The 24104-nt window shown below is 50.0% G+C and overlaps 5 protein-coding genes across 5 annotated transcripts; 3 read left to right on the top strand and 2 right to left on the bottom strand.

Moving 5' to 3' along the window:
* Positions 1 to 2072: 2072 nt before the first annotated feature.
* On the bottom strand, positions 2073 to 4836 carry GGI43DRAFT_196405 (uncharacterized protein). The gene has a single exon (XM_083200018.1). It carries the CDS (start codon positions 4706 to 4708, stop codon positions 2087 to 2089), a length of 2622 nt encoding a protein of 873 aa, XP_083057284.1. The 5' UTR covers positions 4709 to 4836; the 3' UTR covers positions 2073 to 2086.
* A 2097-nt stretch (positions 4837 to 6933) lies between these two features.
* On the top strand, positions 6934 to 12547 carry GGI43DRAFT_196367 (ubiquitin-protein ligase RKR1). The gene is made up of 2 exons (XM_083200017.1): positions 6934 to 11326; positions 11389 to 12547. Exons 1-2 carry the CDS (start codon positions 7498 to 7500, stop codon positions 12411 to 12413), a joined length of 4854 nt encoding a protein of 1617 aa, XP_083057283.1. The 5' UTR covers positions 6934 to 7497; the 3' UTR covers positions 12414 to 12547.
* A 42-nt stretch (positions 12548 to 12589) lies between these two features.
* On the bottom strand, positions 12590 to 13949 carry GGI43DRAFT_386991 (div-4 protein kinase family protein; the record flags this gene model as incomplete). The annotated part of the gene is made up of 4 exons (XM_083203866.1): positions 12590 to 12625; positions 12697 to 13659; positions 13732 to 13810; positions 13882 to 13949. The coding sequence occupies 4 exons, from the start codon at positions 13947 to 13949 to the stop codon at positions 12590 to 12592; spliced, it is 1146 nt and encodes a 381-aa protein (XP_083057282.1).
* A 541-nt stretch (positions 13950 to 14490) lies between these two features.
* On the top strand, positions 14491 to 18513 carry GGI43DRAFT_414159 (Muniscin C-terminal mu homology domain-containing protein). The gene is made up of 6 exons (XM_083207004.1): positions 14491 to 14845; positions 14955 to 15047; positions 15132 to 15217; positions 15299 to 15969; positions 16027 to 17082; positions 17136 to 18513. Exons 1-6 carry the CDS (start codon positions 14807 to 14809, stop codon positions 17849 to 17851), a joined length of 2661 nt encoding a protein of 886 aa, XP_083057281.1. The 5' UTR covers positions 14491 to 14806; the 3' UTR covers positions 17852 to 18513.
* A 536-nt stretch (positions 18514 to 19049) lies between these two features.
* GGI43DRAFT_196297 (WD40 repeat-like protein) lies at positions 19050 to 24098 on the top strand. Its single transcript, XM_083200015.1, has 2 exons — positions 19050 to 21844; positions 21914 to 24098. Exons 1-2 carry the CDS (start codon positions 19238 to 19240, stop codon positions 23921 to 23923), a joined length of 4617 nt encoding a protein of 1538 aa, XP_083057280.1. The 5' UTR covers positions 19050 to 19237; the 3' UTR covers positions 23924 to 24098.
* Positions 24099 to 24104: the final 6 nt, after the last annotated feature.

Below are 24104 nucleotides of genomic sequence, written 5' to 3'. Positions count from 1 at the left end.
AGATGGGATGAGAGCAAAAATTCTGCGGAGGCAAACATCCATTGACATCCCCCTGCACCTGTTGAAATTATTACACCTGCTACACCTGTACATATACATAGTATAGCCAGCCCCGAAGCCCATCACATCACATTGCATTACACATTACAGATTGAGGGCACTTAGAAAAAAATGAAAATTCAAGTCACTCTTAAAGAAAAATACCATGACGCACCTGATCGACCCGAGTCGTATTCGCCCCTCGCCAATGAAACTGGCTCAAGCGGCATTGTGTGACGCCGCCGAGACTATCGACGCGAAAATCTCCTTGTTACGTGATGGCGAATGCGGCCTATCGTGATTGTCTGCTTAATTAATTTATAATGTTTAATATCCAAGCTTGATTATTGGAGCCCATCTCAGATCTCGATACTTTTATGTAATGAACCTCGCCATTTATTTAAGTTTTACGCGCTCAGGATTCCAATGTAACACCACCTGCATCACCGCAGCGTCGTATGATGTACGCGGGATTAGCGGCGCCTCCCCCCCAAAAAAACCCAAAAGCTATACACGTCAACTAATTCGATTCCGGAACCCCCGCATTTTGGGTGGCGAGAGCTTAGGGAGCACGATCTGAGCTCTTTTGGGCAGGAATATAGTGGTTGAAAAGGGAAATTGTGAGGGGAAAGGTGAGAGTATAAATATAGCTGGGGGTGCGGCTGTGTTTATTCTTTTTTTTTTATCTGCAGCTTTACCGAATTATCTACCTAGCTATTGAAACAAAACCTAGCTGTTGAAACAAACAATTATATTGGTATGTATTGTCCTTGCCTCTCTATGTGATGTTTATTGCATGACGCTTGATGATGTGATGTGGTATTAACTTATAGCTAGACCTACCTACCTATATATCAATCTACCACTGTCGAACAGTCAATACCTGCAGACAGCATCCACCCAACATACATCTCAACCACTACGAAAAAGATATCCAACAATGGACTCTTCACCACCAGTCACCCCAACCAAGAGTCAGTCCCTCATTCCCTCCCTCATCATCATCATAATCATTTCAATTCAACAATGCTAACTGTCTCTCCAGCTCAACAACCACAGTCTTTCCACCCCCAAGACTCCTCCCCCGCCTGCCAGTCCGCCATACAACACTCGTCCACCTGGAAGCCCAGCTCGCTCGACCGCCGCCTCAGCTGGAGCAGCCAGGACCAGAAGCACGCGCTGCAGATGAGCGGCATTGATGGCGTGAGGTCGGGGCATCAGGGGTTTACGGAGAGGGGCTAAGCTGAACAACATCATGATTTGGAAAAAGGAAAAAAAAAAAAAAAGTACAATCATTATGATGTCTTGTTGAAAATGAAAAGAGAGTGATAGAGTGTTGCTTGTTTGTATGGGAATATGGCAAAATGGAATCACAATGGGCTGCATAGCATGAGCATAAAAAAAAAAAGAAAAGAAAAAAAGAAAGGGAAATGACAATTAGCATGCAAAGGAAATACGGGAAACTGGGAACCATGGAATGAATATACGACCTAAAAGAATGAATTGGCACGTCAAACATCATGAGCTAGTTTATATCAATCAAAATAGCTTCCTGTTATAATAGTCAATCACTCCTATTAGTCTTTATGAGGTATACGCATCATCTTACATCTTTCAGCCACACATGCACACATCATCCAGACACATATTTGACACCAACTGGGAGATTCCAATTCAAGCCGGCCTGAGCCAGAAAACTGCTAGCTAATGTACAGACAGTTGAAAAAAAAGAACAGGAAAAGAAAAGCAATCATGATTCGCGACATGTCGCTCCCAGCCCGCATTCGCGATCGATGGGGGTATTTCAAACTTGATCCCGTAGTAAATAACAACAAGAAGAAAAGAAGAAAGAAAAGTGGTAAGGGGAGAAGAAGAAAAAGTGTAAGAGGAGAAATGATAAAAGACAAAACAAACTCCTACTCCCGAGCCTATGCATATCGTCGTGGGAGTGGCCCGTTATGCAGCCAACCTTGGAAAAAAAGGAACAAGGGAAAAAAGAAACAAGAGAAAAAAAAGTAATCAAATATGTAGCGTTGGAGCGTTCTGCTTATTTGGCCGCCGTAGACAGATGCTCTGCCACAGCCCCAACAGCGTACGCGGCTCCTCCCACCCAGACAGTGCCCATCACCAGCTTCCTGCCAAAGCTCCTCTTCTTCTTCTCGGGAGCTACTGGCTCGTTTCGCTCGGGGTTGCCCCTCTGCGTATTAGGGTTACGGAAAGGTGGTGTTCGTTTCTTGTGGTAGTCCTCAAGGCTGTCGTCGTAGTTAACGAATCCAGTGGGACTGGCAAAGTTGCCCGTCACAGACTGTCCCATCATATCAACCGGGTTGATGCGAGTGGTGTTTGTGCTGCTGGGCGCCGGGTCAGAAGGGAGATCGCTGGCGTTGGGGGAAGCAGGCCGGTTCTTGCGGAAAATGAGCACATCGCCGCCGCCTGATTGGATATCGTAGCCGTGCTCCTGTAGTGGTTTAAAGTAAGGGAGAAATTTGGACGGGTGCGACAGTTGCAGCAACACGTCCGTCAGTTTTGCGGGAGTAGAAACGTCGTGATCGTCGGATGTGGTCTCTGCAACGCTAACAGATTCTGTTGACGTGTCGTAGGCGAGGATCTTGTACATGGTTGGCTCATCTGTTACCGCTGCAGCGGAGGCTGGCGAGGACTCGTAGTGCTTGGCTACGGCCGCCGCCGTCTCGCTGCCACACTCCTCAGAATAGCTAATTTCTAGTCCCTTTGGATCGTTAGAGTAGGGGTCCTTCTCGGCGCGTAGCTGGGCCAGGTTGCTGGTGATGCGTTCGATCGGTTCGATCGGTTCGGATTCGGACTTTGACAACTCACTGGGAAAACTTTCATCCATAGAACTCAATTCCATGTCTGTTTCATCTTTTTCTGCTGCCATCTCTTGAGCACCCACATTGGCCCTGCTCAGTACCTGACTTCGCACCTCATCCGCTGTCAACGTCTCCAGAGAGCTCTCCTCCCCCGACAGCTTTGCGTCATAAGACTCAAGGCTAGCAGCAACAGCATCCGGAGCCTCCAACTCGCTCTCCACATCTGGAGGGGCTACCTTGTAACCATGAAGATCCTTGTACGCCTTGGAAGCCTCCTCAGGGTGCATGGGATAAGGGGTATCAGGAGAGTCAAAGGTCTGAGGCTCATATGCGCCCAAGTCAGTGTAATTCTTTGTCAACTCCTCGGGGTGGATGTGCTGAGTCTTCTCTGGTTCTACATATCCGTCAACGGCATAGCCAGGAAGGTCCTTGTAGACCTTGGAGGCTTCTTCGGGATGGATTCTTTCCACCGCCGGTCCTGCATTAGGGAATGCAGAGTATTGGGGCAAGTCTTTGTATGCTTTGGATGCCTCTTCCGGATGAATTCGTGGAACCGTGGGGCCGGCATTGGGATACTGCGCATATCGGTAGAGGTCCTCGTAGTTTTTAGAGAGCTCCTCAGGGGTCAATGGGCGAAGGCCATCGGGCTCATTCCAGCGAACAGGTCCGTACTTGTCCAGGTCATCATATTGCTCTGGCTTACAGTCACGTACCTCAACCTTGGCAGGAATTGGGTCTGCCTTTGGCGTGGGGTCGTTCTGAATGGCCTCATAGTCCTTGAGAACAGATTCCCTGCAGGTGAAAGGGCTGCCGTACGCATGCAGATCTGTGTATTGTTTCGACTTTTCCTCAGGAGTCAGGCGACGAAGGCCATCTGGCTCATCCCAGGTGGCAGGGCCATATTTATGCAGGTCCTTGTAATCCTTGGACTTTTCTTCTTGGCTTCTCTCCTGCAATCCGTCGGGCTCATTCCACTTGACGGGGCCGTACTTGTCAAGATCGTCGTAGAGTTTCGATTTCTCTTCCGGTGTAAGCTGTGGGAGGCCGTCGGGCTCATTCCACGATACTGGCTTATACTTGTCCAAATCATCGTAATTCTTTGACTCTTCTTCGGGCGTCAGCTTTCGTGGTGCGTTTGGATTGTCAATCTTCATTTTAGAGTACTCGGGCAAGTCCTCGTATATCTTGGAGCGCTCCTCAGGGGTTAGATGGGGTAGGCCATCGGGCTCGTTCCATTTAGAGGGCTTGTAGTCGCCGAGATCTGTGTACTGCTTAGACTCCTCTTCAGGGGTCAATTTTCGAGGTGCATTCGGATCATCGAAGCCTGTAGCCGAGTATTTGCCACGCTCGGCGGGGGTCACTCTGCGGTTGGTGATGGGATCAATAAAGTTGAGGCTGTCACCTGTAGTGGCTTTCAAAACGTTCTCAGCTGTAACTTTGCCGGAGCCACGGTGTGGATGCATTTGCTGTCGGAGATTGTGCAACAATGTCCATACGCTATCTTCTTTGTTGAACAGATGGTTGATCGCCTCTCGCTCGACATCTTCGATATTGCGACCGGGGCGGGCTCCAGACAAGTCATCCGACCAAGACTTGATGTCCTTTACTCTGGTGTATTTTCCGGAAGAAGAGGTGGGTGTCTTGGTGCTCCCTGATTTGGGGTTCTCCCATCGCTTGTTAACCATATATTTCAAGGCATAGACGCGCTGACGCTGGCGTCCAAGATCGAAGCCGCAGAACTGTCGGCATTGTTGGCTGGTACTTGATTGCGCAGAAGCCAGAGCACCGCGGGCGAGTAGAAGCCTTGCACGAGGCGAGGCGATTTGCGAAGCTGGCAGCATTGTGAAGGAAAGTATCGAGCCAATCGCGGAGCAAAGGATGCACTACCGGGTCTGGCGACAAATCAGCATTAGCACACCATTTTGGTCTGCCGCGAAAAACAGGGTATTGGCAACGTCACAATGGAGCCATGAAATCACATACCAGACAGGAAACGTCAAACTGAATCACCCCAACAGCAGCAATTGCATGTGACATGGAACTCGGGCAGAACCGGGCAGTGCGGGGAACGACCAGAGCAGAATAGAGGTCGTCGTAAGAAGAGCGGTTAATTCGACCACCAAGGCTGTAATGGTATATACAGAGGCAGCCGAGTATTGTAAGTGAAAGGTGAAGGGCGAGTAAGCGTTTGGTGGTGATATGGAGGGAGGATTAAGAGGAAGAAAAGAAGAAGAGAAGAGAGTGAGAGAGAAAAAAAGAGAAGGCCACGACGTGCGAGGGCAGCTACTAAGTAACAAGTATCGAGTCGTGGGATGAACATCAGCGGCTTATCTGGACTGAAGGTGAACCAACTCTGGTCACCGCGCTGGGGTCAGCGAGGCCCGGCACTGCCTGCGGGGTAAATCCGCTAAAGAGCGCTGGACGGTGGGTTCAGTTCAGTGGCTCGTTGCACGCTCCACTCCCGGAGCTGGCTGGCGGAACTGCCCCGTTTGGAGCAAGACTTGAACTCTTCAGAGCCTCCAGCAGCGCAGAGGTGCTGTAAGTTTTGCCATCGGAAGCTGGATGCTGGAGCTGGATGTACCTATCAAGGCTCGCCACATACGTCCCCAGCAGTGGAATTGCAGCACCGCAATAAGCACCACCGCCACTGCACGGTACGGCAAGGGAGATACGCAAACACTGGCAGCAGGCAGCAATCAATGGCAATTCTGCTTCTGATGCTCGGTGCTCACTAGCATCGACTCCAAGATGCACCATCCACATATATGCAGGGGCCCCAGATTCCCCACCAGCGATTTCAAGCGAGTTGGAGCCTTCTCAGCGCGTTTTAGAGGCCGGGGTAGAGCTGGGACGACGTCACAGTGGGGTTGGTGGCCGAATTGACCGAGCCAAGCCGCCTCGACAGAGGCCAATCATGGCCATTTGCAGCGTCTGGGGGCGAAGAGGATGCCAGAGACGAGACAGGGATCACGTGAAAACGGGCTGAAGATGAAGCAGCGTTGACCTGGAGCGGTGGTTTGATTTAGTTTGTTTTATGTGGGAAAGGCCCAGATTCCATGGGGAGAGAGGGAACAGACGCTGAGACACTGCTTGGTCGTGATGCTCAGACAGTTGCAGCAATGCAGCGCGGGTGTGGCCGGCAAAAGACATGCAAAAGGCGTGCATCACTCACTGCAACACGCACTGCAACGGTACAAACAAGGGAAAAGACACATGGCACTTGGGACGACGATCTATTTTGCCGCCAGCGTTTTGTTGGTGTGGGAGGGCAAACGCGGCTTGGGCGGGCCAGTGGCAACTCGGCGGATGCACGGGCAGCACTTTGAGTGCGTATCAGGAGGCTCGAGGATAAATTCCCTCATCTCGTTAACATGGAGGGAGCACTACATACAACTAGTAGGTACTTGCAAGCCCATGGTAATATTAGCAGTACCACCTCCTCGTATGATGCCAGATATGCATCGCACCAGTGTCGCCATCCGGCTTTATTACCACAAGTGAGCGGCAGCGCATGTGAATACTGCCATATTCGGTAGGAGTGTGTAGAGCGTCGGATGTCGAGTGGCGTTTTCGTCAAGCGTTATGCAGGGGCCGCGTATCTAGTATCTAGCATGCAGCAGCACCATGGCCAACGGGCATTTTCCGCTTCTCGAGTCGACAAAACGGAAATTATCCAAAATCCCCTGGACTTGGGAGGGCTGTTATTTCTACGAGTTGGAGTTGGTCAGATGCTGCAGTTTGCACGTGTGTCGCCATATCATTGGCACAAGCCGTCTCATCAAGCATCTGCAAGTCATTCTGTCGTACCAAATAGCGGTCCAGGCGAGGCTCCCAATTTTAGTCGACTTACACCGCAGCAGCAGACCGCCTCAAGGCATCGGAAAGTCTTCGAGAGTGTCGGATCTCGAGTTTGGAAAACGGTGCTTTTTGCTGACATTACCTAATGCGCTGAGTTAATTGTGCTGTCCCGCAACCTTATCCACTGGTGTTGCCTAAACCGGTAGAGAGGCTTAGCATCAAGGTAAGATTCGGCATCGAGCTATGCGCAGCTGGGTCTAGAGTTGCTCTTATACAATTCCACACAAGAGAAGCAAGCATCGTTGCCCTCTGAATGAAGTTGGGCGATTAGCCGTGTTTAATACATCTTTCATCATCTATCTAATCCATCAGCTATACTCTATTGGTCGCCCGGCATATATCCATAGCTCCTACATGTAAACATAATTCCTATTTAGACAATAGCAGCTGTCCGTCCAGCTTGATTTCAAATACAGAAGCTTAAATGCGTCGAGATTCCTAACGGCGCTTACCTAATGCTCGCTACTGCCCATATCGATAAAGGACTTTCAGCAGAAACCCCGCTATAACCGGCGTGACTCGTCACTAAACGCGGCGAGCTGCAAGCGCTCTGGCAGGCGATGCTGACATCACAGGCGGCTTTTGCAGTGGGTTGTAGCATCGAGCCATTAGTAATTTTAGGTCCCTCTTCCACAATTTCGAACCTCCAAATCCTCATCACCATCGCGAAGCGCTTCTTGCTCCTTCAGCCTCGCGCAACACCCTCCTTTTCCCGCGCTTCCTCCTCCCCCCGCCCCCTCTGCAGCTTCACCCTCTCTCAGACCGACCAACCATGAAGCGCACCGCCGCCGCCAGCCGTGCTCCGGGAGCCAAGTTCGGCGGCTTCGGTGCCCCGGGCGGGACTGGCACCCTGTCGTACCTCACCGAACCCCCGTCATTTAGCGCCGTGTCGGATCCGAATGTCGTTGTGTCTCTCAAGAACCTGCTGAAGAAGGACAGCACCACAAAGACCAAAGCCCTGGAAGATTTGCTGGCGTATGTGCAGGCGCAGCCCTTTGAGAAGAGCGGCGGCGTCGAGGATGCCATTCTGGACGTCTGGACCGACATCTACCCACGAACCGCCATTGACAACGCTCGCCGAGTGCGCGAATTGGCTCACAACCTGCAGTTTGAGGTTATCAAGTCTGCAAGAAGGCGTGCAGAACGACATATACCAAAGATCGTCGGTGCGTGGCTGGCCGGCCTCTACGACCGAGATCGAGGAGTTGCGCGCGCCGCCAGTGATGGTCTCTCCTCCTTCATCAACACTCCCGAAAAGGTTGCAGCGTTTTGGAGAAAATGCCAGACGCAGATCCTCGACTACGCCATTGATGCGATCCGGGAGACACAAGATACCCTGAGCGATGAGAGATCAACGACCAAGGATGACGCAGAAGCTAAATATCTCAGGGTCATTGCCAGCAGCTTGTCACTGGTTCTCAGTCTCCTCCAGCGGCTAAACGACGAAGAAATCAGCAAACAGAGCCACAAACTCGACGAATTCTTTGACGAGGAGACTGTGTGGCGCGCCATCACCTTCAACGACTCGTCTGTGCGAAAATCCGTATGCCACCTTGTCATTACGTGCCTCAGTCGCAAACTTCCCTATGCCGAGTCTACCCAGGCGAAACAGGCCATAGTCACAGGTGGCCTCAAGACGAGCCAGAGTGGTTCCGCGCTCGACTATGTCCGAGCCCTGACGAGGCTATCACAAGTTGCCCCCGATATCTGGACGCCTTCCCCCAAAGAAAAGAAGCCTGCGCTCTTGCGGCTACGGCAGTTTATCGAAAAGGGCTCACAAGGCTGCCCTGCCAAGTATTGGGAACACCTTGACGAGCTCATTTCTGTCCTCCCAGAAGACCAGATGAAGAAGCTAGAGACTGCTTCTGAATTCCTGGATGCCGTAAAGGCCGGTGTGACGAACCGTGAGGAGCCCCGGACGAATACCTCCATGGCGTGGAAGTGCTTTATCGATACACTTAAACGCCTGAATAGAAATCTTTCCGAAGATGAGAAGCTCGAATTCGCCCGCCGCCAGATTTGCCCCCTTTTCGAAAACTCCCTCCTAACCATATCCGACAAGCCTGTGGCTATTCCTCTTGGGCCAAACGCCATGACTATTCTAGTCGAGGCTCATCTTATCATCCTTAGGGGCTCTCAAAATGTCGTCTCAGTATCGGCAGAAGAGTGGCAGCGTTTGGCCGATATATTATGCAACAAGATCTCCAACTCTCTTCCAGAGGTGTCACGAGAGTATCAGTCATCTCAGGAGAAGATTTTCGAGGAAGGCCGCCGATGGTTTAGCCTCGTCGGAGAAATTCACAGGAAGCTGGCCAGTATCGGGGAGTCTCTACCGGATCAGACAGCAGCTCCCTCCAAGAAAATCATCAGCCACTGCATAGACATTTTACGAAATCGAAATATGAAACCATTTGGAGCTGCAGGGGTACTAGAGTACGCACTTAGCACCTCTCAGCATCTTTTCGACGGCGAGACAGGAGACAAGACTGCCGAATTTTTGGCTGCAGCTGCTGGAGACTCAATCGACAAGGTTATTCAGTCTGCTTCAAGCAGACCTCTTCTTTCGTGCCTTAACCTCCTAGGGGCAATTCCATCAAGAGAACAGACCTACCGCAAGATTTGGGTATCCTGGGTCGAGGCATTGTCGGAAGTTTCTGATCGTGCTGTTCGCAACTCAGCTCTTACATCCCTTATTTCTGAAGAAAAGGCCTCTGAGATTACTCAAGGCAATGCCAAGCTCCAGACTTACATCGTAACGGAAGCAATCGAGGCTGTGAAGGGCGAAGCCTCCGGATGGGGTCTGCTGGAAGCTGGTATGAGCGGCCAAGGCCTTTCTGACGAGAGCTGCAAGCAGCTCTCTGAGAAAGTACTGGAAATCCTCGACAAAGAGCCCGAGTTTGTGGAGCCAGCGCTGAGAGCCTTGGAAATCCTTGCCAAGGGCAAGCCAAAGCTCTTCACCGGGAACAGCTCTCTCCATACTGCCTTGGTTGCGCAGTTGTTGAGTTTGACTGAAATTAGCAACAGCGTTGTTTCATCAAAGGCCATTGCAATCCGCGCAATCCTTCAAGGAGATGGAGCTGGAAATCAGCCAGTAATCCAGATTATTCACGACAACCTCGAGCGAGCAGGTCCCCAATCGCTGGATATTGAAACTCTCTCCAAGCAGGCTCAACAAGCACACGCCGCAGGCATCGCCGTTGAAGAAATCTTCCCAAGCACAAACATTTGGATGCAGAAGCTGGCACCATTCTTGGATCAGCCTATTAATCCTTCCTTGTCCATCACCAACAGCCTGGGTGGCGCAGTCACCTTGACCAATTCCGCAGCTCATCCGACCGAGATTCGTGTACACAGAGACAAAAAAGGCCGCTCTGTACCCCTGAGAATGTCTCTTTATTCTGCGCTCCTTTTGAAGGAAGGTATTGCTATTGCTACGCTCCCGCGCGAGTTTCAGATTGAGTTGCTCTTTATCCAATGCCTCACTATACAACTCGCTACTGATCAAATCGACTCCATGGACGACAACTCACTATGGCTTGGTTTGGAGTCTGACGAATCCGTGTCAGAGGCGGAATCTCTGGTGACTACGCTGAAGAACTTCATCAACAAGAAGTCGCTGGTGTCAAAGTGGTGGGATAACTCTGTAGACAATGAGCAGGCCCACATTTTCCGTGGACTTGTTGATCTTCTCAAGGAGGAGTCAAAGGAACTGACACCCAGAGGCGTGTACAGTGCCCGCGCTTTCAGTGAGATTATCCAGGTCTTTTCTGAGGCTCACAACCTGTCATCTGAATTGGAAGAGACTTTGCTCAAACCAGTACTGACAAAGGCTGCCCCTGAGACTGCTCTTCTCGCCGCTGCTATGCTCTCGGGACTTGGAGAGACCTTGGAGACTTCCAAGATTGCGAGCACTTTCCTTAATCGCCTTGTTAGTGACATCGCTGGAGCTTCTGCAAGTGGTGATAAGACCATGATAACGCTCGTACTGCTTAATCTAGCTGCGCAAGTATACGAAAGCGGACAGCTGCCTGTAGCCAGCAACCGCATTGTTTTCGCCGTCAAGCAGATTACGTCTTGGCTCGAGAACGAAGAGCCTTTGAGTGCTCCTCTCTCTGCCGAGATCTGCCGCGTGCTGAACCAGCTGCTCCCTTGCATGAGCGATGTGTTTGGATCGTACTGGGAAAAGGCCATCGATTTTAGCCTTGACCTGTGGGACAGAGCAGTTGAGTATCCTCTTCCAGATGCCCTGCCTTTCATCCACTCTTCTCTTAAACTTATTAAGACGCTGAAGAGCCTGGAAGATCCCAATGACGACCTGCAGGATGCCCTCAGAGAATCAGCAAGCAAGCGATCCAAGTCTTTGATTGGGCTGCTCAAGCTGCCTCGCGGTGCTAGCAGCCAACCACTGGAGATTGTTGATGCCATGCTATGCCGAGAAGTGGAAAAGGTGTCGATCAAAAGTATCAAGGACGTCTCGGATATTTATGAGCTGGTTGCTTCAGAGTCTCAGGATATTCAGACAGCGGCTTTTGATATTCTGCACAGGGCGATTCCAGCCATCCAAGAGCAACGATCTATTGACACTGTCTTGGATAAAACAGGTAAGATAACTCATATCCTCATACCTTTAGTGAGTTCAGACTAACAGTTTATGCTTGTAAAGAGGCTCGGTTGCCGGATGAACTGCTATCATTACTTCTTGACGCACCAACTCTGGATCGGTATCCCGACGACGTGCTGGCTTTGTTCCCTTCCCCGATTCGAAGCTACCTGCTGTCGTGGAAGCTCGTCTTCGACGCCTATTCTGCATCATCATACAAGCTGAGAAATGACTTTACGGAGAATCTCAAGACAGACAGTTGCATATCTCCCTTCTTGGACTTTATGTTTGATGTGCTTGGCCACTCTGCCGCACGGCCTCTAAACCTCGAGAGAGAGCAACTTGGTACAGAGCATATCCAAGACTACGACATCAAGGTCGCCAGATCAGAGCCTGAGGAAAGGAGCATGCACTGGCTGCTCGTGCACCTGTACTATCTCACGCTGAAATATATTCCCGGTCTCTTCAAGGCCTGGTATCTGGACTGCCGCTCTAAGCAAACGCGTATTGCGGTGGAAGCGTGGACGACAAAGTATTTTTCGCCTCTGATCATCTCGGAGGCCCTTGACGAGGTCCAAACATGGGCGGATGAGCAGGAGGCTCCTGGAGACGAGGAGCAAGAGGTCCTCGTTAAGATCTCTAAAAACGCGAGAGAAGTCATTGTAGGCTACGAAATCGACGAGCTAACAGCCTCCATCGTTATCAAAGTCTCGCCAAACTACCCTATCGAAGCCGTCACAGTTTCGGGCCAGGAAGCTGTGGCCGTCAAGGACCGTACGTGGAACAGCTGGATCATGACGACTCAGGGCGTGATTACGTTTTCCGGCGGCAGCGTCGTGGACGGTGTGCAGATCCTCAAGCGAAACATTGTGGGCGCGCTCAAGGGTCAGACCGAGTGCGCCATCTGCTACAGCGTCATCGCGGCAGACAAGCGCATGGCGGACAAGCGATGCACGACGTGCAAAAACTTGTTCCACCGATCATGCTTGTATAAGTGGTTCCAGACGAGTAGCCAGAATACGTGCCCGCTGTGTAGAAATCCAATTGATTACCTGGGGGCTGATACGCAAAAGAGGAGACGTGGTTAGAGGGATTGCTAATTATTGTTTGGATGGACGAGATTTTTTTTTTGTTTGAATAGGCATTGTTATGTATCATGATGGGTTATTTAATGTATATGATGAATTATGCAAGATGTATATGAGAAGACCCCGCAAGATGCGTATAGAGGGTTGTATATTTTACAATGATTTTGTCGTCGAGTTTACTCATCACTTGTGAAGCATTTGAATGTTAAAGCCTGCAAAGACAAAAGACTTGTTAGCGACTTTGTAACCGTAATGTGAAAATTTTGGCTCAGACACGACATACCTCCTCGGCCGAAGCCCTGCTCCCATCGTAGCGAACTAATCTCGCTACGGCGTCTCTGAACCCTGCATCGACATGCGGTAAAATCACCTCCCATTCCCTGGGTGGGAACACGGTCCATAGCTCAAAGGGCGTGACCCGAAACTCCTTCGCTTCAGGCCATGTCTCGGGCGTGGGCGTGCCCAATGTCTTGAAGATGCTCAGAATCAGGCCCAGCTGGTTGCCATCCTCGTGTACGGGGCGCGACTCGAATAGCGGCGCTGGAGGCGAGCGGATGGCCTCTGCGAGCATGGCGCCCAGCGCCCACATGTCGACGGCGGCGGAGTAGGATTTGTTGCCGAAGAGCACCTCGGGAGCGCGGTAGGGCCCGGTGCCGATATCGAGGATTTTGGCGGTTGATGGCTCTGAGAGGGAGGAGAATTCGGGGTGCCAGGCGGTGCCGAAGTCGGATAGGTATGCAGGGCCGGAGGGGGAGGAGAGGAGGATGGCGGAGGGCTTGATGTCGCGGTGGATGATGCCCTGCTTGTGGATGGCCTGGAGGGCGTTGAGGGCGTCGGTGAAGATGGATTGAATTTGGACCTTTTCCAACGCAGAGCTCTTATCTAGAAGGTCTGCAAGTGTGAGCGGCATGTAGGGAAAGGCGAGGACGAGGCGCTGCTCTTGGTCGCGGAATGTCTCGAGTAGAGGGATGCATGGCGGATTGAGCGTCTGTAGGATCTTGACCTCGCGGAGGGGATTGTGCGGCTCGAGGTTTTGGTGGGAGACAATGACTTTGAGAGCTTTGTCTCCAGATTGAGAGCGAAAGACTTCAGAGGTTATGCCGTTTGATATGGGCGTGCAGTTGAGATATGAGCCGATGCGGACGCCGGAGCTTGACTCTGTGAGAGCTGGTGAGAAGGTAGGTGAGTGTGAGGGCGGAGGAGAAGAATTGGCGGGTTTAGGTTCACAAGCAGAGTCGTATTCTTCCTAGATATTTTTGTTAGTAATTAATTGACGTCAATTGAGTTGAGTTGAGTTGCAACGCAATGGATAGCATACCCGTGAAGATGAGTTGTCGTATGCAGCTTGTTCAATGGCGATGGCCTCATTCACGTCACGCGAGGGGAGAGATTCTGAGCTGTGCGTCGAGTGTCAGCAGCCATTGCTTAACAAAAAGAGAGAAATGAAACAAAAAGTTATAAGGCATACATTTTTGATATAATCTCATATCGATCTACGGACGAGAGACTCGACTTCCATGCCGAGGAAGAGGCCATGGTTGTTGATTGATTATTGGTTGCGAAACAGCTGCAATTAGTTTCGGTGGATATGTTCCAACGCCCGAGCATTAAAAATTATGCACGCTATCCCCCATGCAAGCAGCAATTAACGCTTCTTCCCCCTCTCGATCATGCCAGCAAGCCGGGGCGACACGTCATTAGCCGATTGGGCTCCATTTCGTTGAAACCGAACCAGGATCCATGGCCGTCATGGCCTAAAGCTGATGATGCAGTGGAGGTTTTGCGTCGAGGAGCGCTGGCTGGGAGCTAAATCATTAAACATTGGCCCGAGGCTTCTCCGGCGAAACAAAAGACACGACGTTTTGCGCCTGCAGCGCCACCGGGAGCGCCTCATTGGCCATGGCAGCTGTTTTGGTGCTGACAAGGCTGGCAGTGGCGGCATCGGCCCCCCATAATTGGGCGCCATAATTGGGTTTCCAGGGCCTGCGCTCCTCCAAGGCCCTCATTAACGCCCACAGCGAGGCTGCCACCGCTGAAGGCCCACTAGCCATGGGCAAGATTACAGCGGGCTTCAGCGCAGCGCAGCGCTGGTTGGCTCGAGCTTCCCGGGGCCCAAGAGCGACGCACTACCATCACCATCTCGCCAGTTCTTCCGTCACCATCTCCACCATCTTTCTTTTTCCTCTCCACCAAAAACATTCGAGCGGCGTCACTCTCAGCAACGGGCATCGCCATGCGCGCATTCGATTAGGAACGGTGCACCGTATCCCAGTTTGCCTTTTGTACAATTTCACACGAATATTCCCCCCTGTGGCGATCGCAGCGACAACGGCTTCGAAGCTATCCACACCTTTAATTATTGATTACTTAGTTAGAGGGAGTCGCCAGACACCATGGACGAGACGGCGAGGTCAGAGTACCCGGCCATGCTGGTAAGAGAACAGCTTCCACTCCTCGGAATATCTTCAATCTGCCTCTTTTGGGCTGCTGGACAAAGCGCAATGGACTAACAAGCTGCCCTTTTCGGCGCCCTTCGCACAGGCTGTTCTGCAGCCCGGCCAGGCCGTGCAGACGCTCAACGACCGGATGAAGCGCATCAACAGAATCAACCTCGAGATCGCCGACTGGCTCCAGGTACGCAACAGCCCCGGCGGAATACCCGGTGATGGAAAAATAAGAGATGAGGAAGCTGATGTTGACCAATTGTCGCTGCTGTAGGAGCGCCGTCGCGTCGAAGAGCAATATGTTCTGGCCATGCGCAAGCTAGCCCAGTTCAAAGTTCCCAATGCGCAGACCGAGCTGGGGTGAGTCGCCGAACCCTCGCCAATGCCTCTGTGTTTGAGGCCAGTCGTCGAATGCCATCGCTAACGAACATGATATTGCAGCGTTTTCCAGGTTCCGTGGTCCCGAGTCATCGAGTCCGTCGAACGCACCGCACAGTCCCACCAGCTGTTCGCCGATCGCCTCGGCAATGATGTCGAGCAGCCGCTGAGGGCCTTTCCGCAGCGCCAGGACACCCAGAATATGACCAATATCGCAAATAACCTGGCCGTCATGGCCCGAGAGCTCGACGACGCGAAAGGCCAGGTCGACAAGCTCACCAAGAAGGGTGGCAAAGCCAGCACCCAAAAGGTCGACCTCGCGTCGTCCAAGCTGGAGTCGGCCACGCAGCAGTGGGAATCACAGTCGCCCTTCATCTTTGAGACGCTCCAGGTGCTCGACGAGTCGCGCGTCAATTTGCTGCGTGACCTGTTGACTCAACTTCAAACCCACGAGTCTGACCGGGCACAGCGAAGCAGCGACATTGCCGTCGAGACACTGGCACAGATGCTGGAAATCAGCACGGAGAGGGAAGTGCAAAGCTTTGTGCAGAAAGTAACTGCTGGCAAAACCTCATTGCCGCCGTCGAGGACGGTGACGAGACGCTCGACGACGCACATGTCACAGAATTCCGCCAGCGGGACCAGTGCTCCATCAACGCCGAATCCCTCACAGCCGCCACCCGAAGACGATGTCTCCGAGCACAATTCAATACCTAATAATGAACCTAAGCCGGGTATGTTATAGAGTATGTTAGTGGAATAAGCGCGTGCTAACGAATTGTCAATGATAGAATCCAAATTGCGCAGATTAGGTACCATGTTTGGTGGCCGACGACGACAGAGCGTTCACGCAGGCTTCGGCTCTCTCTCTCCTCAGAAATCAACCGGCGCAACCTTTGGGCGACTCGGCAGCAGCCATGGCCGGGCCGTCTCCCCCATGACTTCTTCGAGCAATCTCCAAGAATCCAACCGATTGTCCATCTTGCCCGAGATGCCAGACGCAGCCCGTAGGCCGCAATCATCGTCCGACGCCATGCACCGAGAGCCGTCGTTGAATGGAAACGGAAATACAAATGGCCTTGGACCTGGCGAATCTCTTTTGGATACTCCCGCTCCAGAGATGCCGTCAAGTGTAGTCAACGGCAACCATAGTGTGGAGCAACAGCAACCCGAAGCTACCGCCTCATCCGAGCCGTCATCAGCCCAGCCCAGCCAGCAGCAGCAAGAGGCCACTTCTCCGACCGTTTCCAAGGATGAGGAGGGATTCACAATACGAGCACCAATGAACGATCCCATCTCTGAAGCCCAAAGAGAAGCCGCTGCCGACGAAGCCGACCAAGGCTTTAAGCTTAACATCCAGAACTCACCAATCGAAGAAGAGGATCCCGAGGCGGCGCAGGCCGCCCTCTCGAGCGTGGCCAATACACTTAGAGTGGGCTCCGCCAACTTAAATCGACGATCCATGACGGTCCGAGGCCGCCGTGATGTGCGCAACACCATCTATGCACCTGTATTGCCTCACTTTGGCGATGGCCAGTCAGACAGCGCCATCCCTGCTCTTCCTGCCGTTCCGGGATCTCCTCCCCGTCCTCCCTCTTCTCGGCCCGCTGCTGTGGCTGCACTTGCTTCCGAGGCTAGCGCTGCCTCCGATACCCAGTCTGTGCGGTCCGGAAACTCGCTCGGCAGCGCTCATACCAAGCATCCGGAGCTGACCGGACCTGGACTGAATGCTTCTATTATCGAGACCGTTTCGGCTCACTTTGAGGGCGGCGAGCTGAAGAGCACATCAGTTGCGGGAGAGGTTGCTTTTGCTAACAATCCCACAGGTGATGTTGACACTGCCAAGAGTAAGTTGACTTATATGCCCCCTTGTATGATGCACAAACTAATCCTCTTATAGCACATGAAACCATTCGTATCAACAACTTTGCCAACTTGGAGCGCATCGGCCCCAACCGAATCTTTGTTCACAATGCCTCTCCCGATCAGCCCGATCAATACGCCCTGGACGTTTCTCACCTTTCTCCTTCCAAGACCGCGACTGCCTTCTCTTACCGCGTCTTCTCCGACGAATCAGAGGCCCACTCCCTTGGCCAACATGTTCCTCTCCTTGTCAACCCCGTATGGAAATCTCAGGGTGACAAGCTGGGCCTCCTCTTGCAGTATCATCTCAACCCCGAGTGCAAGTGGACAGCTCCCGTTGCTCTCCACAACGTTGTCTTTGTGGTCTCATATGATGGCAAAGCTACCGGAGCCCAGACCAAACCTAGTGGTACTCACTTGAAGGACAAGCACCTCGTTTACTGGCGGCTGGGAGACGTGACTCTCACAGAAGTCTCACAGAAGATTGTCTGCCGCATCGTTGGAGCGGACGGTGTGGAGCCGCAGCCTGGCAACGTTGAAGCCCGATGGGAGTATGCCGTCTCGGGTGATAATGTTGTCGGTAGCGGCATCTCCATCTCCAGATTGGAGATTGTCAACAAGGAGGCCGTGGAGAGTGATCCATTTGCGGATGAAGAGAACCCTGCTAGCTCAAACCCGTCTCTCGCAGAGCAGACGTGGGTAGATGTGCCGATTACGAGGAAGCTTGTGAGCGGCAAGTACGAGGGGAAATAGACTTGGCTTAGAGAGCGCTCACACGGCGTCTTGAGAGGGAATGGGGGATGAATACTGTGGCGGTAATTATGCTGACCAAATGTGGGCGCTGGTAATAAAGTGTTGAGAGAGAAAGGGGGCAAAGAAATTTATGCGACTTTTTTTCCTTTTCGAAGAGAAATAAGATCGCACGACCGTACGCCGATATATTTTTCCTAGGATCTAACTATTCGCTCGTGATATCAAGAGATTTTTCTTTTTTTTTTTTCTTTTCCTTTTTTTATATATATGTTGCTTTTGTTGATTTGAATGGAGGGAAGCCTTTGCTGCGCTGATGTCTATATACGCTCGCTTGTTCTTTAAAACTAATATTTATTACTCCTTTGTCTGACGCATTTACACTCGTTATTTGTCTATTTTACTTTGTGTTTGCGTTTTTAATACTCTGTGTGTTTGTATTGAGAGTTGAAGAGGGGAGGAAGAGATGGAATATTATATGAGTGTAGGAATAGGTAGCATTGGGGAAAAAAGAAGAGATGAAATACATTTTTTTGTGCCTTTTTATTCTTTCTTTCTTATTTTCAAGTTCCCTATCGCCGTGCTTGCTATGTCTAAGTGCTGCTATTGGCTGCATTATCTGGGCGATACTCATGACATATAGTATAAATTTTGCGAGATCTTCAGATACCTTATAGTAGATGAAATATCTTGTAGTTGATGCAAAAAGGAAAATATATATTAACATTTGAAAAGTCGCAATATGTTAGCTTACTTGTAATATTTATAGAAATAAATGTTACTGAGGTTGTTCGCTCAATAACAGTTGGATACGAAGGCATACATGTACTAACATCCGCCTCAGCGCTACATTTTCTGAATTGTATTTATGACTTGATAACTCCGGAGATGCTATACCCCATTGAACTACCTAGTATAATATATAAAGTCGTGGCCAGACAGCTGCTAGATAAATGTTTCTGTAGGATGTATACGCCATCGCATGACTTACTATGAGAATATGTAGTCTTGCATAACAGCGACACGTCAACAGGTAATTAATGACTTTATTGGTTGGATTCGGACCCCTGGGTCTTAATATTGTGCTCTGCAGCCAATAAGAAGCCAAAAATAAAAGATATGCTATGCATCACAGCCTGATTCCCAGCGCAACAATTAAGGGCCTATAATATTGCGCTCAACCCCGCAGAGTCTTATTCGCCTGATCTCGAAGGTTTAAATACACATATGTCTCGTTCAGTGTAAATATCAGTAAACATATTATCTGTCAGATAGCCCACCCTCGCGTCTTCATGTTGTTATGCTTGTCGCATTTTGCAATAAGCTTGCTTCGTTCGTTTCTTGTTGCCAGCCTATTTAATAGCGCTAGCTATCCAGCGATGAGACAGCATGGTTAACTCTAATCTGCCTCCTCCAAGCAGCCGCGGCGAATTTGAGATTGCAATCATATGCGCATTAGCCATTGAATATGATGCCGTCTCTCTTCTAATTGACCGATTTTGGGATGAAGATGGCGATAAATATGGCAGAGCTATGGGCGATCCTAATACATACACCACCGGACGCATGGGAAGCTTCGATATCGTGTTGGTGCTTCTTCCTGAGATAGGCAAAGTTAGTGCAGCAAGCGCAGCTTCCAGCTTTCGATCAAGCTTCCCTAAGATTACTCTCGCTTTGTTAGTGGGAACATGTGGAGGGGTGCCTTACACAAAGGATAATGAAGAGATTCTGCTTGGAGACGTCGTTATCAGCAAAACGGTCATTCAGTATGACCTAGGAAGACAATATAGCGAAGAATTTCTAACTAAGGAAACACTTGAAGATAGCCTGGGGCGACCAAGGCCAAATATTCGCAGTATTCTCACTGTTATGGAAACGAATCATGGGCGAGAATGCTTGGAGAATCGTTCTGCAGTGTTGCTAGAACAGCTGCGATCTCATGCTTGCCGAAAGAAAATGAGAAAGTCGGTCACGTATGAGTATCCTGGAATCCTCAAAGATCGACTATTTGAGCCAAACTATCCCCACAAGCACCACATCTTGCTGCCACATCGCTTTTGCGGGAATGTGCCCTGCGATTGTTCTCGCACGCTATCTTGCGACGATCTTGGCTGTGAAGACGAGCATCTAGTTCAGCGCCAGCGGCTCAACGACCAGACTCAAACCCTCTCAGTTTTTATCGGTTGCTTTGGTTCAGGGGATACAATATTGAGGTCAGGAACGTATCGTGACCATCTCGCTCGGCGCCATGGGCTCCTGGCCTTTGAGATGGAGGGTGCAGCCATTTGGGAGGAGTTCCCATGCATCATAGTCAAAGGCGTCTCTAACTATGCTGACGGTCATTGGAATTCTGATTCAAGCTGGCAGCAGTTTGCCGCCGCTACGGCCGCCGCAACAGCAAGGGCATTAATTGAGCGGTATCCGAAGACAGATAAACCTCGCCCTCCATTGGATGTTAACGAAGACCACAAAAAAAGAAGCAAAGAAGAGGATGAATGCCTGAAGGATATGCATATAACTGATCCTTCTCTCGACAAAAAGCGAATCGAAGATACGAATGGAGGTATTTTAAGAGACTCATACATTTGGATTCTCACAAATGCCGAGTTCATTCAATGGCGTGATAATCCTGACAGCGGACTCTTGTGGATCAAAGGCGACCCTGGCAAAGGCAAGACGATGCTCCTCTGCGGTCTCATCGATGAGCTACAAGAAGGTCGAGTCACAATGCCGTATTATTTCTTTTGCCAGGCATCCGATTCGCGGCTGAACAGTGCCACCAAAGTTCTCTGCAGTTTGGTATATTCTTTCGCCTGCCAAGACCAACGAGCTCTCTCGTATGTCATGGAAAAGTATAGACATGCAGGCAAGGAGTTGTTCTATAATGCCAACGCCTGGACTGCTCTGTCTCAGATTTTGACGCGCATTCTACAGAACATAAATTTGAAAAACAAGGTCCTCATTATTGATGGTCTTGATGAGTGTGTGACCGACCTCCCGCTCCTTCTTGACTTCATTGCTCAAGCTTCAGGATCGTTCGACATAAAATGGATTGTATCAAGTCGAAACTGGCCAGATATTGCGGAGAAATTGAATATGAGCCCCAACAAACTACTTTTGTCCCTCGAGCTGAATGAGCAATCGATCTCCGACGCCGTTCAAATTTATATTAAATATAAAGTTGACAGACTGGCAGCCCTGAAGAAGCTGGATGAGCAGTTTCGCCACGCCGTTGAAAGTCATTTATCCGCTAATGCTAACGGGACATTTTTATGGGTAGCCTTGGTTTATAAAGAGTTGTTTAAAGGGGGGGTAAAGAAGCGGCATTTACGTGACTTGATGACTGCTTTCCCTCCCGAGCTTGAACCGCTGTACGCCCGTATGATGGCGCAAGTGTGTGAGTCTCAGGATGCACAAACATGCTTAGAACTGCTAGCGATGATTTCGCTCACCTACCGACCAATTTCGCTGGCAGAGCTGGCATCGTTTGTCGAAATACTTGAAGAAAGCGATGATTTTGATGAATTGAGAGATATTATAGCTACATGTGGATCTTTCCTTGCCTTGAAAGATGATGTAGTCTATTTCATTCACCAGTCGGCCAAAGACTTTCTACTAAACAAACAATCTCATAAGATCTTCACTTCCGGAAAAGCTCGCAAGCACCATGATATCTCTTCAAGATCAGTAAAGATCCTTTCGAAAACTCTTCATCAGGATATGTACAACCTACGTCACCCGGTAGCTATCAAAAAAGACACTACACACAGTCCAGATCCACTAGCACCTTTACGATATGCATGCCTATTTTGGGTTGATCATCTTCGAGATGCTGGCTCCGAGTCTTCTGAAAAGAGCATATGTCAATCCAGTCTACGAGACGAGGGAGAAGTTCATTCTTTCCTCAAGGTCCATTTCTTATTTTGGTTGGAAGCGTTTTGCTTGATAGACAAGCTGTCAGAGGGCATAATAGCTATAATGGTGCTGGAGTCATTGGTATGCCAAAGTTTTTAATATTCTATAACTACTGATCTTGAAAATGGATTAACGTTAGGGTATGAATAGACACTTGAAAGCATGGGCCTGCTGCACAGGTTTTTAAGAGATGCTCACCGGTTTGTTTTATCGTCCAGGCGAGCAATCGAGTATACTCCTCTGCAAATATACTCTTCGGCTCTTACTTTTGCTCCCACGTCTAGCATAATACGAACAACTTTCGAGAGGCTCCACGCAAGATGGATCAAACAGAAACCTAACGTGCAGTTAGAATGGGATGCATGCCTGCAAATACTAGACGGCATTGGTTTTGACGCTGGTATAGTGAAATTTTCACCAGACGGTACGAAACTAGCGACCTATAGCAAAGGTGGTGGTGCTATCGAAATCTGGGATCGGATCACAGGGGCATGCCTGGGGAATTTTAAACGTGTGTCTAGAAATTTGGCAACAAGTCTAGATTTTTTACTCGACGGCAGCCAGTTACTAGTAGTAGACGGCAAGTCTGCCGAAATATTGAATCTAAATACGGGCAACGGTTCAATCATTTTCGACATTCTTGGCTACAGGTACCACTACAGTCGTAAGTCAGCGATACTTTCACTCAGTGGCAGAGAGGTTATACTATCGAATGAAGACTGGAATGACACAGGGCTTCAGATATGGGATCTGGACACGGGGATGCAGCTTCAAAAAGAAGACTACTATCAGGATGTTGGGGAACCAGCAGTCTTTCAAATTGACACAATTGACGCACCTAACGAGGGTCTCATTACAGTAATTCGCAACCCAATAACGGGCTTCGGCATCCAGATAGTCAGTGGATATAAGCCTTGGCGAGTAGTAGAGGTAACTTTTTCATCAGATGGCACGCAGCTCGCATTGGTGTGGAGAAAGGGGCCTCCTTCAGTCTACATCTTGGATGCTGCTGATGGTAAATGTGTGCAAAAACTCATGCCAAGTCGGTGCGACGGCGTAGGAGCGTTTTCTCCGTGTGGTACACAGTTGGCATTGGCAGTTTCGTCCACAGTTCAAATCTGGGACATAAAAACAGGTGCTTGCCTCTATACGTTTTCAGGCCACCCAGAGCCTGTCTGCTCCGTTGCGTTTTCCCCTGACGGCACAGAAATAGCTTCCGCAGGTGGAGATTTCAGGATCTGGGATCTTGCTCTGGGTGCCTCTGTGCACCCTGAAGAGCGAGACATGGACAAATACATTACCTCAAACCCACCGGGCGGAGAAGTTATCTCAGTCACATATTCGCCGGATGAAAACCGGTTTGCACTCACAGTGCCTTACTCTGAAATTTCGGCTTCTTCCACTATTGAGATCTGGAACCCTTTAACAGGAATATTTCTGCAGCAGCTCCAGCTCGATAAGCCAATAAAGACAGCGGCATTTTCTCCAGACAACACGCAATTAGCCGTGGGCCTGCATGGCGGAGGAATTGTTATTTGGGATTTTTCTACGAGTACATGGCAACGTAAACTGGAAGCTTCGCGCGCCGGAAGACCGACATATAAGAATGAAGTGAGATTTTCTCCCGACGGCACTCGGCTGGCGCAAGTGTGTGGTTCCCCTGTGATTTCCAGTATCGAGATCTGGGATATTATCTACGACACAAGTATTCGCATACTCGATGCTAGCCGAGGAACAATAGACGCTTGTTTTTCGTCAGATGGTAGGCGTTTAGGGTCTATAACGTGGGATGGCACTGCACAGATATGGGATTTGATTACAGGCGCATGTCTACAAACACTCAAGTTTGATGAGGAAATGATACACAGTCGCGCTCACAGTCTGCAATTCATTGCTGACATGTTGCAAAATCAAAATCTAATAAACAGCATTATCCCTGATTTTAGCATCCATTTCGACCTGAAGTGGCTTTTGCGAAGAGGAGAACCTTTTCTCTGGCTCCCTCCTGAATATCGACCTAGCGGTGTTATGTTGACTTATTCTGGAGCAAGTGTTGCTATTGTGGCCTCTGGCAAAATTTTCTTCTTTCGTTTCGATCCTGACAAGTTAGACGCCGAGATGGCCTCTGATAGGTCATCAATACTTAGTCTGGAGCCGTAGTAATATTGAATACTTATTAGATCTACTATTATAACGGACTAGTAATGCAAATTAGTATTTAGAGTGCTATACGGAAAATTTGTTTGAGCGTCATTGAAGAGCCCGTTCAACTAGTCATATAGCCATATCTATACATTAGCCAGCAGTAGATAAACGCCAGTATACAATGAGGGATGGCATA

Source organism: Trichoderma evansii (genome assembly GCF_050947405.1).
Source record: "Trichoderma evansii strain SZMC 28006 chromosome Unknown GGI43scaffold_22, whole genome shotgun sequence".
Taxonomy (NCBI): Eukaryota; Fungi; Ascomycota; class Sordariomycetes; order Hypocreales; family Hypocreaceae; genus Trichoderma; species Trichoderma evansii.
Note: the sequence above shows the minus strand (reverse complement) of the source record. Positions and strands in the feature narration are given on the sequence as shown.